This window comes from Corvus kubaryi, unplaced genomic scaffold, assembly GCF_017639235.1.
Source record: "Corvus kubaryi isolate FWS band 111438036 unplaced genomic scaffold, C.kubaryi_AGA036_p1.0 37394, whole genome shotgun sequence".
Classification (NCBI taxonomy): domain Eukaryota; kingdom Metazoa; phylum Chordata; class Aves; order Passeriformes; family Corvidae; genus Corvus; species Corvus kubaryi.
In genome coordinates, this window is record NW_024581133.1 from 16,651,260 (window position 1) to 16,669,431 (window position 18,172).

Genomic DNA, 18,172 nt, shown 5'->3' on the forward strand with positions numbered 1-18,172 from the left:
AGTTTTTGAAAACATTAAGAAAAAACAAACCTGGGTGTGACTTTCACAACTCAACCATTTGTTTTGCTCTTAAAGCTCTACCTATGTCTGTCACTCTTCTCTCAGAAGGAGCTTTTGAGTATACATAAATTTCCAGAATTTAATATTTTTCTTTACAATATGGTCATTAAAAATGCAGATGTTCCTGTTCAGGGAAAGAATTCCACTTCACTCTCTAACTGTCTTCGTGTTTTTCATTTGAAGCAGCGCAGTTTAATACTTGATACAAATTTAGTTCAGAGATATTTTATCTTTTCCTTCTGTTTGAGGGTCTTGGCATTTTGTGTTCACCATTGCTGATTTTTTTCCAGAACAGGCAACTGGTACTTCCAGAACTCTGTAATTCTGTCTCTCAGAAATAGGGATGAACCAGTCTGTCAATACTTCAAAATCACCGTCTCTCCAAGAGTGTGAAAAGACTGAGCCTGATGCATAAGCATGACTAAAATACCTGAGAATGGAGGGCTAAAGCTGCATATTCCTCCCAGATACTCACAAGTGTGCCTCTGTTTTGGATAATTCTGTCCTAGGTTTAGGATTGAGAACTTCCAACAACGTTGTCAGTTCCTGCAGCTGTGCAAGGCAGTGCCACTTTCCTGGTGTGCATCCAACATTGCAGTGTAAGCCTTTGCTCCCAGTGCTTCACTGACAGTTACAGTTCTCTCACTGGGCTCTCACACAATTGCTGTATAAAATAAAGCTTTCACTAGAGTGCCTTGGGAATCTTCCAGCATTCTGGAATCCTTACTAATGTGCATTCTATCCCTTTCTCTAGATTCTTCAAAAAGCAACTCCAGAGCTAAAGCATCAGCTGGCCTCTTTCTCCAAGCGGGTTGCAGGTGCTGTCACAGAGCTCATCCAGTCAGCAGAAGCAATGAAGGGTGAGTTGGGAAGCCGGGCTACCAGTGTGGTGTGCTCACTACTCCGGAGATGATTATCTGATATTCAGTGTAATGTACGCTGCAGGGTCTTCTCAGTTATTTCCTGCTGTTATCCATACATGATCCTTGGAAATCAATCCGAACCATAAGCAATTTTCATATATGGGAATCCATAATTTCTTTCCTCCTTCCCTCCTTATCTCTTAATACAGTTACTCTTTTTCGTAGAACAGTGATCTACATTATGCTGTTTCAAGTAATCTGTTCAAGTAGCTTTATTTAATTCTTCAGCTTTTTCTGCATTCTCTTTTATATTTCAAAATTTCAGTTTCCATTTGCTAACGAGGCAAACCAATATCAGACTTCTTCTATTCCCTAAGTGCTTTTTAAAAATCCTTATATTATTCTCATCTTTGGAGACATTTATTAATTTCTGGCAATTTTTTCATTTTACTTCATAGTCATTAAAATAAAAATTATTTCTTTTTTCACTTACTGCCTGTAGAGGATGTCTTTATTCACTTTAGAAACTTTTTTGTGGGAAGTAAAATGTTTTTTAACCATTCACAGTTTTCTTTCCTAATTTTCATGTATAGGTACACAATAAAATTGTCTCCTAACAAATTTAACATGTAAATGTTTTAACCTTTGTGAAATGCCTTTTTTTGAAGAGGAACTGCTACATTTTACAAATTCGGGGTTGACTGTACTTATATTTGCTGCCTTCTTTCTTTTTTCCTGTTTATCTGCCAGTATTAGGGTTTAATATAGAACGTCTTCATCCTGTACAGCATTTGAGCTGAGAAATGGTTTCTAGACCATGCCCTTAGAGGTTATGAACTTCTTTTGGCTGTTTCATTGTTTCCCTCAATTCAGAATATGGATGCTTTCTGAACCTTGTAATTCAGAGAATGATGTTAGGAAATCAAAAATAATAATGCACTGACAACTTCCAAAAATCTGAAACCACTTCCAGCCAAGTATTCATTGTGTGGATCTACAAAATTTCTTTGAGAAAAGAGAAATGCCAAAAAGTCAACAACAACAAAAAGCTGACCTTCAGATGTGATACAGAAACTGCTTTGGCCTGTTCTACATCGCTGTTAGACACACACTGCCAAAAGTGTGCTTCCTTCAGTCAGTGCTAACTTCATCCCCAACCACTGCCAGCAAACAGACTGCCAGGTGTGCTGGGGGTGACTGTTTTGGCTGTAGCCTGTTCTCTCTACCGTTCTGTCAGACTTCTCAATGAGCCCTATGGCTTGGTCAAGTTAGGAACCATCTGAGTAAGACCTCTGATAAACACAAGTTGAGTGACGGCTGGTTTTGTTCCCAGTATGGACAGTACCCCTTTTTGAAGCTTCTCTGCTTACACAATTATTAAATAAGTTACTTTCATAAGAGAATAATCCTGCTAAATACTTTTTTCCCCTCTGCTTTACAGTTTTCTCTGTGACATAAATCACTGGTTTCATGCCATTATGACACTAAAATCAGCTTTCTGTGATGTACATTCTGTATTGGATACTTGAGGTGTGATTGCAATTCCCCCTGTTTGAGTGGCAGCTCACAGTGACACTGAAGTTATTGTCTCGGTCTCCATTAATTTCAGGGACAGAGTGGGTGGATCCAGAAGACCCAACAGTCATTGCAGAGACAGAGCTATTAGGGGCTGCAGCATCAATTGAGGCTGCAGCAAAGAAGTTAGAGCAGCTGAAACCAAGAGCCAAGCCTAAGGTGAGTGTCCATCCCCATTGTTTGTTTGAGGTTAACAAAGCAGAGGATGCACATTGCCTGTAGCCTGGTGTGTACTTTGCTACTGGCCACGATAATGGTGTAAACAATCAAACCTTGCATGAGTCTCAGTGCCACAAGGTGCTGCTCTGGATGGCACTTACCCCTGAGGGTAGAGGGTAAAAAGATGCTTTTCAGGGAGGGAGTCAAGCACCAGCCATGAGCAAGCAAAGGGAGATAAGCCAAATGTTAGAAATGCTTGTAATAGTTATGGCATCATTACTGTTGATTATTTAAATTTCTGTTTCCAAACATATTTTACTGGTGTGTAGTCATTCTCACTTGCTTTCTTTTGGAGATCCTTTGTTCACATCTGAATTTGTGTAGTATAGCAGGAGAAAGCAGCAGCAACACAGATGGGATCCAAGAGAATGTAAATAACCTGCAGGATTTTCTAAGACTAAAACCAGCATTTTATGCCATGCTCAGAGAATAGCTCTTTCAGTGTAAAATCAGATACATTGTATGATCATTTCTATGTAATTTTCCTGAAGAAAATTAAATTACAGTTCATTATGATATCAATTGGTGTTGCATGTTGCCAGGTCATTTCAAATGTGTCTCTGAAGATATAAAATTAAGCCAACTATTTTCATGTGCAGCACAGAGGGAATATATGAATCTGGTGGATCCCAGAGAATTGCTACCTTTTGCCTGGTGTTAACGGGCAGGTTTTAGTAGAAATTACTATGTTGCATCTCGTTAAAATGAAAAACGTGTTTTGGCTGTGTAATTGACTTCAGGAAAGGACTATGTATCTATTTTCCTGTTTATGCTGCTTTGTAGGTGCAAAACTGTTTTCAAAGTGAAACTAATGAGAGTCTTTCTAAAAAGCAGAGCCTCAAGAACATTCAGTGTTGGATGATTGTATTGGTGCAGGGTAGTATTTTGTTATTTAGGAGCATCAGATGAAATAGTTCTTGGAAGCTTCAGCCTTTTGAGGACTTCCCACCCCCCACTCCCTGCTTAGTGATAGGAATAAATTAACTCATGAAAAAGAAATGCTCTTTGTCTGCATTTTTTAGCAAGTACATCCATTTTGGTTATAAAGAAAAATGGTCCTTTATAATGAGATTCTACAGAGTGGAGGACACAGGCTGAGTCTGAGGAGTGGAAAAGTCCTCCATCACCTTTTCTATACAATCACTGCACAATAGCACATGTGTGTTGCCTGGTAACCATAGAGCAGTTTCCTTCCAACATCTAAACCACTCCAGGGTCATTGTAATTTCCCAGTGAATACAGCTCTCACACCTGCTCATCATTTAACATGTTAATTTGAGTATCCAGCCTGCTTGTGACTTATTGGTCTGTCATTTTCTGAAACTAAAATTCATATCCAACTGTTTGTTTGATTTGGGATTTCAGCGGCCTTTGCATCCTTTTCAGATGTTTAATCTCTTTCACAATATGGATTATAATCCACATCAAAAGGTACTAGAAAGTTCACAGAGTGGCTCAAATAGCACTTTTTTCTGCTGCAGACTTGTAGCTTGTATCCTCCCAGAGCAGGATTTCCTGTGGTGAACAGGCTCTGTCTTTCTAATGCCCATCTTTGCCAACATACAGAGTATTGTAGTAGGAACACTTAGACTAGGTGTAAGGGTTGCTTTGTCTTGTGCTCAGTCTATGAAATGCAGGAATAGGAGTTATTTTCTACAATGGAACAGACTATCTAGACAATATCCTGCTTTGGTTAACAGCAATCATCATCAAGTGAACTTGCAGAGAAGTCCTTAGTTGGTAATTTTAGAATATCTACCTGCAGGAAATCCATCATCTTCATCATTACTAGTTGGTGGCTGATTCTCTGGTTTTTGGTAAAGTTTTTTTATTGGTGCAGGGAGTGGGAGTCATTTGATTTAAGCTTGAAATTTTCATCTTTGTGTTCCAGTTTGTCTTTTACCTCTGAAAAAGCCCCCAATAGCTGAAGGTAGGGTTTCTTCTCATTTGTTCCACTATCTTCATTATGTTAAAACTTTTCAATTTTTTTTATTTCTTATTTTCCTTGTTTCCTCTTCATATCTTTGCACCTCTCATGCTCCCATTGATGTCTTAGGCTGACACAAATAGCATGAGACATCTTCATTTTATACTACTGGGAATCATCTTATCCCAGAGAACAATTTCTAATGAGATACAGTCCTTCTAACTGTTGCCTGTGTTTTATTGTACGATGCTTATTTTGTTTGCTTTAAATCCTGGTTGTTTGGCTGCAGGTGAATGTGCTCCCAAAATGCTTAGTCCACTAGACCACAGCCCCACTGACACCCTTTAAATATCTGTATGTCTTCTGAGTTTGTATCTTGGAAGAACTTTGAGGACTCTCCTGAGCAGGTGTTGTTACTACTGTCTGTAATACAAAACCTGTTCAGTATTCTCCTTGCCATGTTCAAGGTGGGAAGTGATCTGAGAAGCAATGAGATCTTTATGGTTTATTAAACAGGATTTGGCTGTCATGTTTCCTTTAAGTGCAATTATTTTTCCTGAGTGTGGATGCTTACTTTTTTCAGTTTTCCATTTGGAGAGTCAGGTGTATTGCAATGCAGGCACATATTCCTTCTGTTATGCAAATATGCTACTGCCTGTAAAAAAACAACCCCCAAAACGAGTAATTTTCTGAAGAAGAAAAATATTTTGTCTAATAAAATCTACATGCTAATACTGGGCAAAAAAAAACACTTTAAGTAAAAAGATATGGTAGATGAGGTACAACAGGAGAGAGCATTGCTGTCCCTACCCTACTCTGTCTGCTCTTCATGCTTCTGTGCAGGCCTCTGCCTCCAGACAACACTGGTGCCTTGTAGTCAGTAAGAGTTCCCTGCTGGTAGCTTTCAGCAGTTGGTCCTTTGTTTTTTTAACCCAAGATGAATCCAACCTGGATGCCTTTTTCTGCAGGACTCTGTGTGATATGTTTGATATATTAGGTTGTTATTTAATCCAACTATATATCAAACATATTCCTACAGTGTCCTGCCCTGTCTCCGGGGGTTTTAACATAGTAGAAGGCAATATGAAGGAGTACAGTCACTCTCAAGCAGGTTTAGAAGACTTCCTGCAGACTCCTAACCTAATCTGGTATAAAATACATACATGGAGGGCTCCTTTATCAGTAGAGTTGCTCTTGGAGAGACTTTTAAGTTGTGTAGGGCTCTTTGTGACAGTGAGCAGCAGCTGTGCCAAGAACTGACTTTCACTGAAATGGTTACTGTGTTTTCCGTGGCCCAGTGCAGTAACTTACTCATATTGGTTTGCTCATTATGAAGTAGAAGATGAGAGGTGCTTGAAAATAAAATGGTTTGTCTTTTGTAATTTTTGCTACTGTTTTGCAATGAGAGTGGGGGCTCATTTGTTTTCCTATTAACCCTGACTTTATTTATGCTATCCCTAATAATGGAGATGCTGTAGAAAAACGGTTAAAATGCACTACAAAAACATCTTTTTTGTTTTGTTTTCAGTGGCATAATCAACATTTTTAGGATATTCCATTCTACAGACTTTATAGTGAGCCTGATGTTTGTCTGTTCTCGTGACTTCATTTTTCAATCCATTTATAGCTGTACGTAGTTAATAACAGCATATTAGTTTAGGCTTGAGGAAAATGAGATGCTGATCTTCATGGGGGTTGCTTGATGAAGGAGAAGCTAATCACTTGTGTCATAGATCTGGGTTTCTAAAGAAACTCGCTCTAAAATCTCACAACATGGTATTTTCTGCCATGTATCACATCAACGCTCTCAACTTTATTCATGAAGGCTTTGAATTGACACATGTTGTGAGGGTACTATATATGAGTGTGAACTTAAGACAGTCCAGGAGACACTCTTTTAATAATGGGAATGGTGGAATAATTATTTTTCTTGTAGGGCGTTTTGCAGTGCCCAGTCTTGTGCTGCTCCCTGTCCTCATTACTAAGGAATGATCTTGGGAGAGCACAGGCAGGAAACACACCCACAGTGCTGGCTGAGTGTTGTGCCGCCTCCCCCATTGATATCCAGCCCTTAGATGTACGTCACACCTGAGAATGCTGAAGGGCAAACCACAGGGAAGGACTAGAAAAGAAGGATTTGTTAGAAAAGATGAAAAGCCAAGAGGCATTCAACAGTTTGAGTGCTGTGTAAGGCTGCTACAAAAATAAATTCTTCACAGAAGGGATCAACTGTCAAAAGAATTTTTTTTTTTTAAAGTAAAAGAACTTGTGAGATGTCAGGGAATGCAAGACTTGAAAGTTTGAGAACCTTGAGGTGTGGCTTGTTCTTCCAAGCCCCAGATTTCAATATAATTGGAAAGAAACTGATTTGGTAAATGGGGGAGAAAAAAATCTGTTACCAGATGAGATACTAAAGTTTAGCTGTCTGTTTTTCCTGCTGAGCTTCACCTGCTGCTCCACTGTGAAAGTTAATCCAGCCATTGAACAATGGCATTCTTGATAATGCAAGCTTTGATTTCTTGGCATTCTCTTTGAAAAGTAGTAATTTTTGCTTAGGACTCGTGTACAATATTTAGTCCACTCACTACCCTGAACTGCGTTCAAACAACTGCTTTTGTTCAGCATCTTTTTGGTGGCTGTTTTTTCACAAATTGAATTCCATCTGGGCACATACACAGCTGTCCAATAGATCAGACTATGGCCATGAGCATTTTATTAAACTTCAGCAAAGACTGACTCCTCCTTTGTAATAAATAAGCAGATATTGAAGTTCTCACTCACTTAAGTTTGAGTTCCTGACATTGAGTGCTGACATATAAAGAGTAATGCACATAATATATTTTATGTTGGAAATAAGAATTTAAAAACTTGATAGCAAGAAGTCTTGGACAAAAGTAAAAGTGCAGTAACAGTCTGTTAAATTTATTGTCAGTCAGTGGTACTTTTGTTGATATTTCAGTTTCAGTCTTTAGTCAAATCAAAGTCAATAATGCATCTGTTTTAGTAAGGACAATAATTCTGATAGAGACTTTACTGGATTCATTTTAATCACTCTGGCAATGTTGTGATTGAAATAAGAGTTTCATAAGTAAGACCTGAGACATGTAGAGGGCTGTCGTGATTGCACTTAGGTATAATAATGTTCATGATGTTGCATTGCAAGCACTGCCAAAATTTTATGTGGAACATGACTTTCCAAAGCTTTGCAAAGATATATACTTTAGTTGATGGGAATAGCCCAATGGCAAGGCAAGACAAATACTTTTCCATGGATTAGGTGGCTTTTCCTAAAAAAAACCAAACAAAACAAAACAAAAAAACTTTCAAGTGGTAAACATCTTTATCTACACATCAGTTTTCCTTTTCAGATGATTCAGTTTTCCTGGTGTCTGTGAATGCTATTGTTTCATCTCCTGGACTTTTAGTTATGTGACAGTTACACGAAATGCTGTAGGACTGAGCACTGCTTGATGGGCCATTTTGTAATTACTCATAAATATCTTTTATTATTTTATAATTAACTACTATTTCATCAAACTACAGTATCAGGAGAACTAAATCTGACTTAAATTTATATGGGTGTGCTTAGACTTGCAAACGAAGTACCCAATTTTCTAATTCACAGCCCACCTGGCTGGTGTTTCTAAAGTTACTTGTGTGACACAAGAATGCTGCCAAAGTTAGAAAAACCTGTATTTCAAAAGTCTCATCTCTCTCAAGGTAGAATGCCCTGATACTGTAGCCACTAGCCCTACTCGTCATACAGCCTTGGATTCCACTGGCTTGTGATTGGATCACAAACAAAATATATTATGTTGGATTATTTTATATAAAAAACTATTGCAATATATGCCCAGGCCTGGTTCTGTCTAAAATAATAATAACTGTTCATCTCTATCTATTTTGTTAACTGTTCAGAAGCTAGTAAGCATGCTTAGATGGCTAAATGTTTTCAATACTTGTTTAAATTATTTGAAAGTCAGGAAAGTTCTTACAGAACAATAAATTGGCATTTTAAATAGTAAGAAACCTCATTAGGAGGTTTTGCACATGCTTGTTGAAAGACATGCTTGGATGACTGAAGTGTTCCAGACAGACCTTTGGAACTTCATATCTCCAAGATCACTAAACTGGACTGCTGCACAAAGCTGCTTTCTGTGCAGTGACAGCTCTTAGCAAAAGCTGCTAAATCTATGCTCTTGCTTGGTACCTACTTTACGTTCCTTAGTACAGGTGAATGAGACAACACACATTTATCATTGTTCAATGCCTTAAGTCTTCAGGTATTTAGAAAATGCTTTCCCTAGTTTAGCAATCCTGGAAGCCACTGTTATGGCACTAGAGAGATCATCTTGATAGGAAAAACAAGAATTTCTTTTCAAACTTCCACTTTTCTGAATGTAGTTTAGAGTAGCCCTAGTGGAGGTAATGCATTAGAAAGTTGATGGTATTCTTTAAGTATCTTGTGTGATACTCTGTTTCAGTGTGGGCAGCCACAAGGGCAAGCTAATACTTAATTTATGTTGACTCCCAGCTTTAATCCACACAGAACTCCTTTGCAGAAAATGATATTGTAGGTCTTACTGACTTTACTGATGAATTCCAAAATCTTCTTGTCTTTGTGTATGTCCTCACTCTTGAAAGTGTAATTGCTTTCAGGTGAATGTGTAACATTGTTTTTTCTTGGTTATAGCAAGCAGATGAGACTCTGGATTTTGAAGAACAGATCCTGGAAGCAGCTAAATCCATTGCAGCTGCTACCAGTGCCCTTGTGAAGTCAGCTTCAGCAGCCCAGAGGGAACTGGTGGCTCAGGGAAAGGTGGGTAAAGAGGACATGTAGCAACAGTAGTGGGGGAAAGCACCGAAACTGAATCCAGTCTCCTAACTGTGCTGTTAAAAGCAGTAGGAAAGAAGCTTGGGAATGACTAATGGAAATGTAAATTTTTCATTGCTCATCACAATACACGGCCCAGATCTGGTTCTGTTTAAAAAATCCCACAGTTAGGTTTATTTAAACCTCACAAGTGGTGTTTGGTTCTTCAAATGATTCAGTTGTGGGTAGTTTTACTGTGGGGGTTTTTCACTTCATGAAGATCTGTGATTCAAGCTAGTAATGTATAGTCCCACACAACAGTTTGGGGATCCAAACCCAAATGTCACAATGTACAATACTGCTCTGGACCAGAACAACAAAAGGCGTCAGTAATTGTGCCCTCAGTGTCTTGTGATTCAATGGGGACACAGGCCTGCATGTAAAGTCAGTACACTGAAGTAGCTGTGCTTGTAGTTACTGCTGGGACCAATGGAAGGAGTGTTTACAATATGTCGTATCCTGTAGGTGTGGTCAGAATTGAGGTTTTGTAAATTATTTCATATCCATCACTATTTTTCACACTTAGTATACTCTGAAATATAAAATCAAAACATCAACCAGGTATGTTGCCTGCAAGAACAATTTATTATAGGACCATTGTTGTATAGTTATGGTTTCCATTTTCACCTAATTCTTAACTTGGAGCAGGCTGTCTTACAGATCCCACAATCAGGCTATGCTGTCTGCTTCAGCCTGGATTCTGGGAAGCTAGTGCTTTTGGCTCTAGCAGGAGCACAGAGCACTTAGTCTGTGGTCTACTTAAAAGTACCTGTTCAGGGGATGATAAGGCAAGAAAACCTTGAAACCTAAATAGTTTAGGGACCTAATGGGTTTTTTTTGTATAACTGATTTTTTAGTTACATAAAAGTATCACCATATCTACGAGAGAACATACCTTCTGTTTATGTTGGTGCTGCACTTAATGATTTGATTTCATTCCCTGGACTTCTCATTATGCACAAATCCCTGTTTCCATTTCTTTTAAAACACAAGCTTCTGGACCATGTTTGCATTTCACATCTTCCAGCTTCTCTCCCAAAACCACTCAGACCCAGGCAGCTGGGGGTGTAGGTCTGGCAACCAGTTATAGAGTTTAGTTTCATTGCTTTCATCTAACATGGGAAGAAGACTGTCTCCAAATTGTTGCTGTTACTGCTGATGCCACGAACACTTCAGTGGAAAAGCCATGCAGAAAACTGGGCTGCTGTCCTAAACTGCCATTATTAGGCATGAAGGCACTTGGAGGGCTTCCCTGTGAAGCTTTCTGATCTGTACCTTCCCAGAGTGCTTGCATCAGAAGAGATGAAAGAATAATGTAAATTCAAATGTATTATGGAGACAGAAGTAAGTTATTTTAAAGCCTGGGAGTTAAGGAACTGCTGCTTCAACTGTTGCTTAGGCTGTGGCTTCAACCATCAGTAATATGCTAATTACTGGTTATTCTGGTAATTACTTCTGTGTGTTCCAAGAGTGGGTCAGCTGAAGCAGTATAGTAAGTTGGACACTTCCTGAGCAGGCAGATGTATGCTGGAAGCACAGTTACTCTGACAACTGACTTCCAGTTGGATTTTCTGCTCCTGGATGTGCTGGGCACAGTCACAGGTACAGGTGTTTCCTTTCTTCATGGATTACTGCTTGTCTAATTCTGAGACAAACCAATTGTATTTTCTGTTTTCTTGTAAGCCATCTCTGAACTGTTTTTTTCAGGTTGGAGCAATCCCTGCAAATGCAGCTGATGATGGACAGTGGTCTCAGGGACTTATTTCTGCTGTGAGTAACTACTTCTCTTGAGAAAACTGGCACCTTCCCTGAAGAAAGAATATCCTGTGAGAATAGACAGTGACTTTTTTTACTGCCTTCTAGGCCCGAATGGTGGCAGCTGCAACCAGCAATCTCTGTGAAGCAGCAAATGCATCAGTTCAAGGCCATGCTAGTGAGGAGAAACTCATCTCATCTGCCAAACAAGTTGCAGCTTCTACAGCACAGTTGCTTGTGGCTTGCAAAGTGAAGGCTGATCATGACTCTGAAGCCATGAGGAGGCTACAGGTACTTGTTTTCTTGACTACTGAAAACCCATGGTAGTGCTATGTAAACACTGTTTCAGCACTCCAAGATTATACATGTGTTCAACAATTTCTTTAAGTGCTAGCCTGGATTGTGGTCAGTCTTCCTTTGTTTCTAGGAGTCAAGAGATAGCAGTTGTAGATAGAGCATTTCTAAAATGGAGAATCATTGTTAGACAGTAGGAAGAGAACCTAATGCAACATCTCAAGTCTGATTGAGCTTCTTTACATGAAACTGGTTCCCTTTTACTTTACACATCCATTTCATGCTAAGCTTCTCTGAACTGCTGCTGAATTAACACTGTGTTTTGATGGGTAAAATCTAACATCTCCAGAAGTTTTGTTTGAGGATGGTAATTTTTAAAATTACTACAGCCTTCTCTGACATCATGCCCTGCAGGCTCAGCCTGGAAATTAAGAACTGTTTCAGCTGCTTTTTTATACCACCCTTGGTGAGCAGTGAAAATTCCCCTTTTTCTTGTACTTGTACAGGTGCAACTAGTGGACACTCAGTGCAACAGTTCAAGTGTGGATAGGCAGAATCAAGTCCAACAGAAATACATATAACTAAGTATCTGTCTGAGCATGAGGAACTGATGTCATCATTTTTTTCAAAGTAGAAAAATTGTTTAAATATTTAGGAGGAAAAAATAAATGTATGAATGCGTGAAAAATCTGTTTGTTTCTATAGAAGACAGTGGTATGTCATAGGGCACTTATAGGGCTGAGATGGTTTTAGTGCTTTATAGTGGATTGATGTAGATTGACATTGCCAGAGGGGTGTGGGGAAGGTGTCAGTACCCGGAAGGTGGTTCTGCCCATAGTGCAATCTGCTCTGTAATATCCAAGGGCCAGGATGGGTCCAAAGGAATTTTAAATGCAGAACAAACAATAAAAACAGGAAGAAAATCAACTACTAGAGACTTTTCTCAGCTCTGATAGGAAATGTAGGGTTCTCAGTCATTGTGGGCAAATATTGTTAAATAGACATCAAATGTGAGAAATTGTTAGGGAATGTGAAAAGGAAATAAGCCCGAGCATGGACTGAAATTGAACTTTGCCATTTTACCAAGCTTCATTTTAGTCCCAGAATGAATAATGAATGGAAGAGCAGTTTGCACTTGGAAATCATGTCCTTTATCATAGCAAAACCAGTGAGTTGATGTCTACTAAATATTATTACTGGTGAACTTCCCAAAACTACTAAGACTTTTCAGCTGACTTTGCCCCCAGCAGAAATGTTTTCACATAGCTTTAATCAACAGGTTGGATTCAGGACTTTAAATGTTTTGCTTTTCTCCTATGTACCCCAATTTGAACTGCATTTCCCATGAATGTAAATTTGGAATGCACTGTTACAGAATCTTCCAAAACTTAATGAAACAATTGGAAATGTTTCCATTCTTTCTGGATGAGCTCCAGGCTGAGCAGAGCAAATTTCAAGTAATTTTTCCTTGGGCCATTTCAGTGAGAAGAGTTGAAAGGGAGATATAGCTGGAAATATGGGATAGGACTGGGGGAAGGTGGGGAGGCAGGTTCAGAGCTGGTCCATGTGGCTTCCCTTCCTAGTGCCAGCATGTGGGAGCAGATTGTCTTGGCCTGCTGGCAGTACCCAGTTCAGACAACAAAAGATGTATTTTTACAAATGTTTAACTGTTTCTCTTTAGAAATCTGAGAATTTTTAGGAAATAAAAGTTTAAATCTGAGATAACCATGGCTGTGTAAGTTGCTAACTTGCCCTGATGAAAGTCCATTAATTTAAAAACTGAATTGTTTTATAATATCTTTATACACTAGCTTTTAGTTTCTGTTCTTCTCAAAAAACCAAAATCTGATCAGCATAATATAACTTGCAGTTTCATCCACTGTTTTATTTCAAACTGTAGGAAAAAAATCTCATTTGTAACTTCTCCAACTTTCAGCTTCTTAAAACAAATGAATTTTTTTCTCTCTGTAGCACTGATTTTCAAAGATTAATTTGCTTTTCACTGGGGAAAAAAACCCATACCTTTTCTATGCAGTCAAGCAAAGATGTTTTAGTTTTGATGTTCACACAAATCCACATTAGTTACACATTTTCCTTATTACTGAATTTCTTACCTTTCTCAAAGGCTGCAGGAAATGCTGTCAAGCGTGCATCAGACAATCTTGTCAGGGCAGCCCAAAAAGCAGCATTTGGAAAAGCAGAGGATGATGACGTTGTGGTCAAAACAAAGTTTGTGGGTGGCATTGCTCAGGTTGGTACAATCACTCCAGAAATAAAGCAGGGAAAAACCATCACAGAAATGAGCAGTGTTACAATGTCCACCTGCTGCATTGCAGGCTGGACAAATCTGTTTAGAAATCTATAATCAATTACTTGATGCTTCATTATCATGTAACCCCTGACGTAAGAGCACAGGATGTGCTGAGTGGTGTTTGCACTTCTCCACTGAGCATTTGCTGTAATAGCAGTTACCATTGTCCAATAGCTTTTATTTTTGTTCTGATTAAATGAATGGATCTTTTCAGAATTCTCTTATGTACTTTAAATGTTCCCAAATCTTAATGAAACAATGGCTTTGCATATATTTAAGCAAAGAAAAAAAGAGTGAGAGATAAAAACCGATGATGTTTTGTTGCTGTGACCATAATAATTATTGGAAAATAATAACAATATTTAAAAGTAGATTTCAAGGCTTCGTACCAAGGAAGGTACCAACTTCTAGATTCCTTATAATGAATGAGGTACCTCATATTCTGTACTTGCTACTTAAAAGATACTGGACGTGATTATTTCTGCATATCTGTACTACTGTAATTTTTTCTTTGGCGTTCTGAGATGCAGGAAAATACTGTGGATACCTGCAGTAAGGAATGTTCAATTTTACTGTCACTCAGACATTATGTTAAGACATGTGCTAATTCTGCATGTTCTAAATCCCCACTCTGCTGAATGTTGGGAGAATGCAAAGCTGTAAAATTCATCATGGATACATGGTAAAACTGTGGTGGTAGATTCTTTTTCTCTTTTTCTTAGTCCTCTTTATGAAACAAGTGGGAATATAATACTTTTCTTGATGGCCTAGTCCTGGGATCTAGAAAAATTTGAGCAATTCCTGATGAAGTAATTGAAATTTGGTGCTTCTCTGGAGAATGCTCAAGGGCCAGCTGGGGCGTCATAGAGAAAGAAATCTTATTTTACAGACAGTATTCCTTGCTGTCATAATTCATGCTTCTGTTTTCTAGATCATTGCAGCCCAAGAAGAAATGCTGAAGAAGGAAAGAGAGCTGGAAGAGGCAAGGAAAAAGCTGGCTCAGATCCGCCAACAGCAATACAAATTTCTACCCACAGAGCTGAGAGAAGATGAGGGTTAACCTGCTGAGATTTTTCTTCCTTTTTATTCTTTTGTTTTCTTTTTTTTTTCCTCTTTTTTTTTTTCTTTTTAAGAAATAAGCTAAAGGGGGACAGCACATTGAGAACTGCTCTAACAGCATACTGGTATGCCAAGCACTTAGATAAATAAACTGTCTGTCATAGCTTTGGATGAGCAGAGGGCAATAAACACTTGTTCTTTCCCATCTGCTCAGCTGAGGTGCATGATGATCAAATAATGGTACGGTGTTAGGTTCATCATTCCTGTTCCTCCCTTGACTTATATCTCAGGAGAGAATGTTTCACTTTTTACTAAAGATACTAAGTCAGTATTATTGTCACTTTCCTGATGCTTGAGGTATTTATCGTTCCTTGACTTGTTCTAAAACATTGATAATATTAGTAGGAGAAGAGTCAAGAAATATTTCATATGATAAATATCACATGAGCTGGTGGTTCTCCCCAAGTACCCTTGTAAAAAGAAGACCAAGATGGAGAAGGATGTATGGCTGAGTGGAGAAACACGCATGAGTGTGGCTTTGAAGAAGAAGCCTGTCCTCTTTCAGTGTTATATAGCTGGTTCACCCCAAAACTGGAGGAATTGTCTCTGCAGCTGTTTGCACTACTAGTTTTGCTCCTTACCTGATACCAACAAGCTTCTGCTTGTACAGTATTTAGGTTTACAAAATGTGGCAATTGCCATTCTTTAAAGAGCTCAAAAAACAAAGAAATGGAAACCTTGTCACTGCCTCAATAATAGCAAGTTCATGAAAGAAAATGCTGTTTCAATTATATACCTCTAATGTGTGACTACTTTTACAGTATTATACACACATACACATGCTCTAACATTGGACTGAATAGTTTGCATTTTGTTTTTTAATTGAAATTATCTGGTTCGTACTGTGGTATTTCTGCTAGAATGTATCTCAGTTAAAAATGGGAAATGCCCAGTACAACAAAAGACTATCACAACTCTTGTTATTATTTTAATAATTACATTTATAATTATTATGTTTTGAAACCTGTGGGAATTGTAGGAGAAAAGAATAAGTGATTTACAAGTAGATTTACAAGTTTTCCTGTAATATATTTTTAAAAAATTTGGACTCTAGAGAGTTTGTTTTCATAGTTGCTATTGATGAAAATGTATTCACCAAGGAATTGCAGAGAAGAAATAGCAGCAATCTATCAGCAATCTTTGTCTTCAGCTGCAGAAAGGTACAGTATGCTCTCAGTATCTCTGTTGTGACCTAAACAATAGAAATTTGGGTAGAATAACATATTTTACTCTGTCAAAGAGAGAACACAAGTCACAGCAACTTTAACTAGCAAAAGCTAAACTATTTGACTAACTACAGAAACATCTCTTCTAACAATAGTTTCCAACATGTCTCCGACTCCACTCAAGCCCTCTTAAACAATAATGGCAAGTCTGTTTAGGTCAAAGGATGTTGCCCCTCCAGTTGTTCTGAAGGCTGTGCTGTCCTTAGACCCCGCCAGGTACGTTCAGCTGAGCCCGTTGTGTTCTGTGCATACCCACCTAGTTGTCATTGCTGTGGAAAATACTTGTCTTGTAGACTCCCCAGTAACCCCCTAGTGGTAGGTTCATCAGTTTGGATAGTGCTAACTCCTCATTTAAGTTACCTGCATGAGATAGAATTATCAGGAATTTTGTCACACTAGTACTAAATATATAGCAAAAAAATTGCTAGAGAATTAATAAATATTGACGTGTACAAAGGTTTTATTGTCTCTTCTCTGGTACTGACATATTTCAGACTTAGTAGAGTTGCTGGAGAATCCACAATCATGAGACGAAAAAAATTGGTATATCCCAAATGGAATCACTGGCATTGACAGATGTGCTGTGATGTGTAGGCTTGTGTGCAAATGCAAACCCTGTACCATCAGAGATGTGCAATTCCAAGTTCTTTGATTTGCTACTTCAACACAATCAATTTGGTTTTTCGTTCAACTCACTGTGAAGAGTCTCACAGTCTGGAATCCTACACCAAGAAAAAGGCTTCCTGTTAAGTCTTTGGGCAGAAGGTTAAACTGGTATTTATTGCTGTAAGACCTAAATAAAGACCGCTCTAGTGATAGGGATTTTCTGCTGCTGTTGTTAGGTTCAACTCCTTTGCAGCTTATGCCTTTCTCTTGTCTCACCTGGATGGCCTCACTTTCTGATCTCCTTTTCAGAAAGATCTGCAAAGCAGATTTGTTACTTTTTCCCTTTCAACGTATGTTTAACTGTTATTTGATCTCATTAAAGCATGAAGAAAGATGATGCTGTCTTTAACACCATGCCACTATTTTATTGTAGGTATAATACTGATGTAATATACTTTGGTCAGGATGGTATTTGCCAGTTTGATATAAGCCAAAAAAACCTTGTCAAATGCAACTATGTATGGAAATTATATAGCTAGAAAACTTTATCAGTATGTAGAAGGTAAGAGCATGTTCAAATGGTGCTCCAGAGAAGAGTGTTTGGGAAGTCCATTTTAGCACAGCTATTTTCAGACTTCTCTGTTTCTGATTTAGTGCCCCCTCTTACATGACAGAAAGTATTTTCTCCTTAGCTGTATGCTCCATAGAGGAACCACAGTCAGATGAATAGCTGAGCTGGACAACTGAAGTATTTTTTTACTCAGACTTTTGGGTCTTCATTTGTGAACCATTAAGAGAATATAAGGTCATCCTAAGTCTTTCTATTTCAGTTTTTTTCTTGCTGTTATAATTTGCAGTATTGCTGAAGTCCACGTGTGAACGTCTGTGGAGTTTGGAACTAGCCCATGCACTTCTTTGGCGTGGGGACTTGCAGCAGGAAGTGACAAGTTGGAGTAAGGGGTAGATGCTAATTGATAAGAAGGACAGATGTTTACTTTGTTCTGTTAACTTGTGAAATGATGAATGAGCTCTGTTGTATCTCACCCTTCTTCATGTGGAATTCACTCTGAGAATTGTATGCAAATTAAAAACAAAATGCCTCAAAGTTCTTTGTGTGCAAATAGTCTAATGTCATTTCCCCAGCTATTCAGAAAATTGAACATTTTATCATTTGTCTAAACTTTTATATATCAGAAGCCTCTAAAGTTACAAAAGGTTTGAAACAAAAATTGAATTCCAGACTTTTTTTCATCTGTCCCTTTCCCTCTGATTTTCTGCATGTTCATTACCTAACTCCTAATGAAGGGAGAAGTACGTAAATCTAGAAACCTTCTCAACCTAAAT

The 18,172-nt window shown here is 38.3% G+C and overlaps 1 protein-coding gene across 5 annotated transcripts in view; it reads left to right on the forward strand.

The window, feature by feature from the left end:
* Positions 1-17,933, forward strand: part of TLN2 (talin 2) — a 145,872-nt gene extending 127,939 nt beyond the window's left edge. For all 5 annotated transcript variants that reach the window (XM_042039640.1, XM_042039638.1, XM_042039641.1 and 2 more), the window contains 7 exons: positions 815-920; positions 2,533-2,657; positions 9,338-9,463; positions 11,225-11,287; positions 11,381-11,563; positions 13,692-13,817; positions 14,809-17,933. In XM_042039640.1, coding sequence (XP_041895574.1) covers positions 815-920; positions 2,533-2,657; positions 9,338-9,463; positions 11,225-11,287; positions 11,381-11,563; positions 13,692-13,817; positions 14,809-14,937 — 858 coding nt within the window. In that variant the 3' untranslated portion in view covers positions 14,938-17,933. The remainder of the gene's footprint in view (positions 1-814; positions 921-2,532; positions 2,658-9,337; positions 9,464-11,224; positions 11,288-11,380; positions 11,564-13,691; positions 13,818-14,808) is intronic.
* The last annotated feature ends 239 nt before the right edge of the window (positions 17,934-18,172 follow it).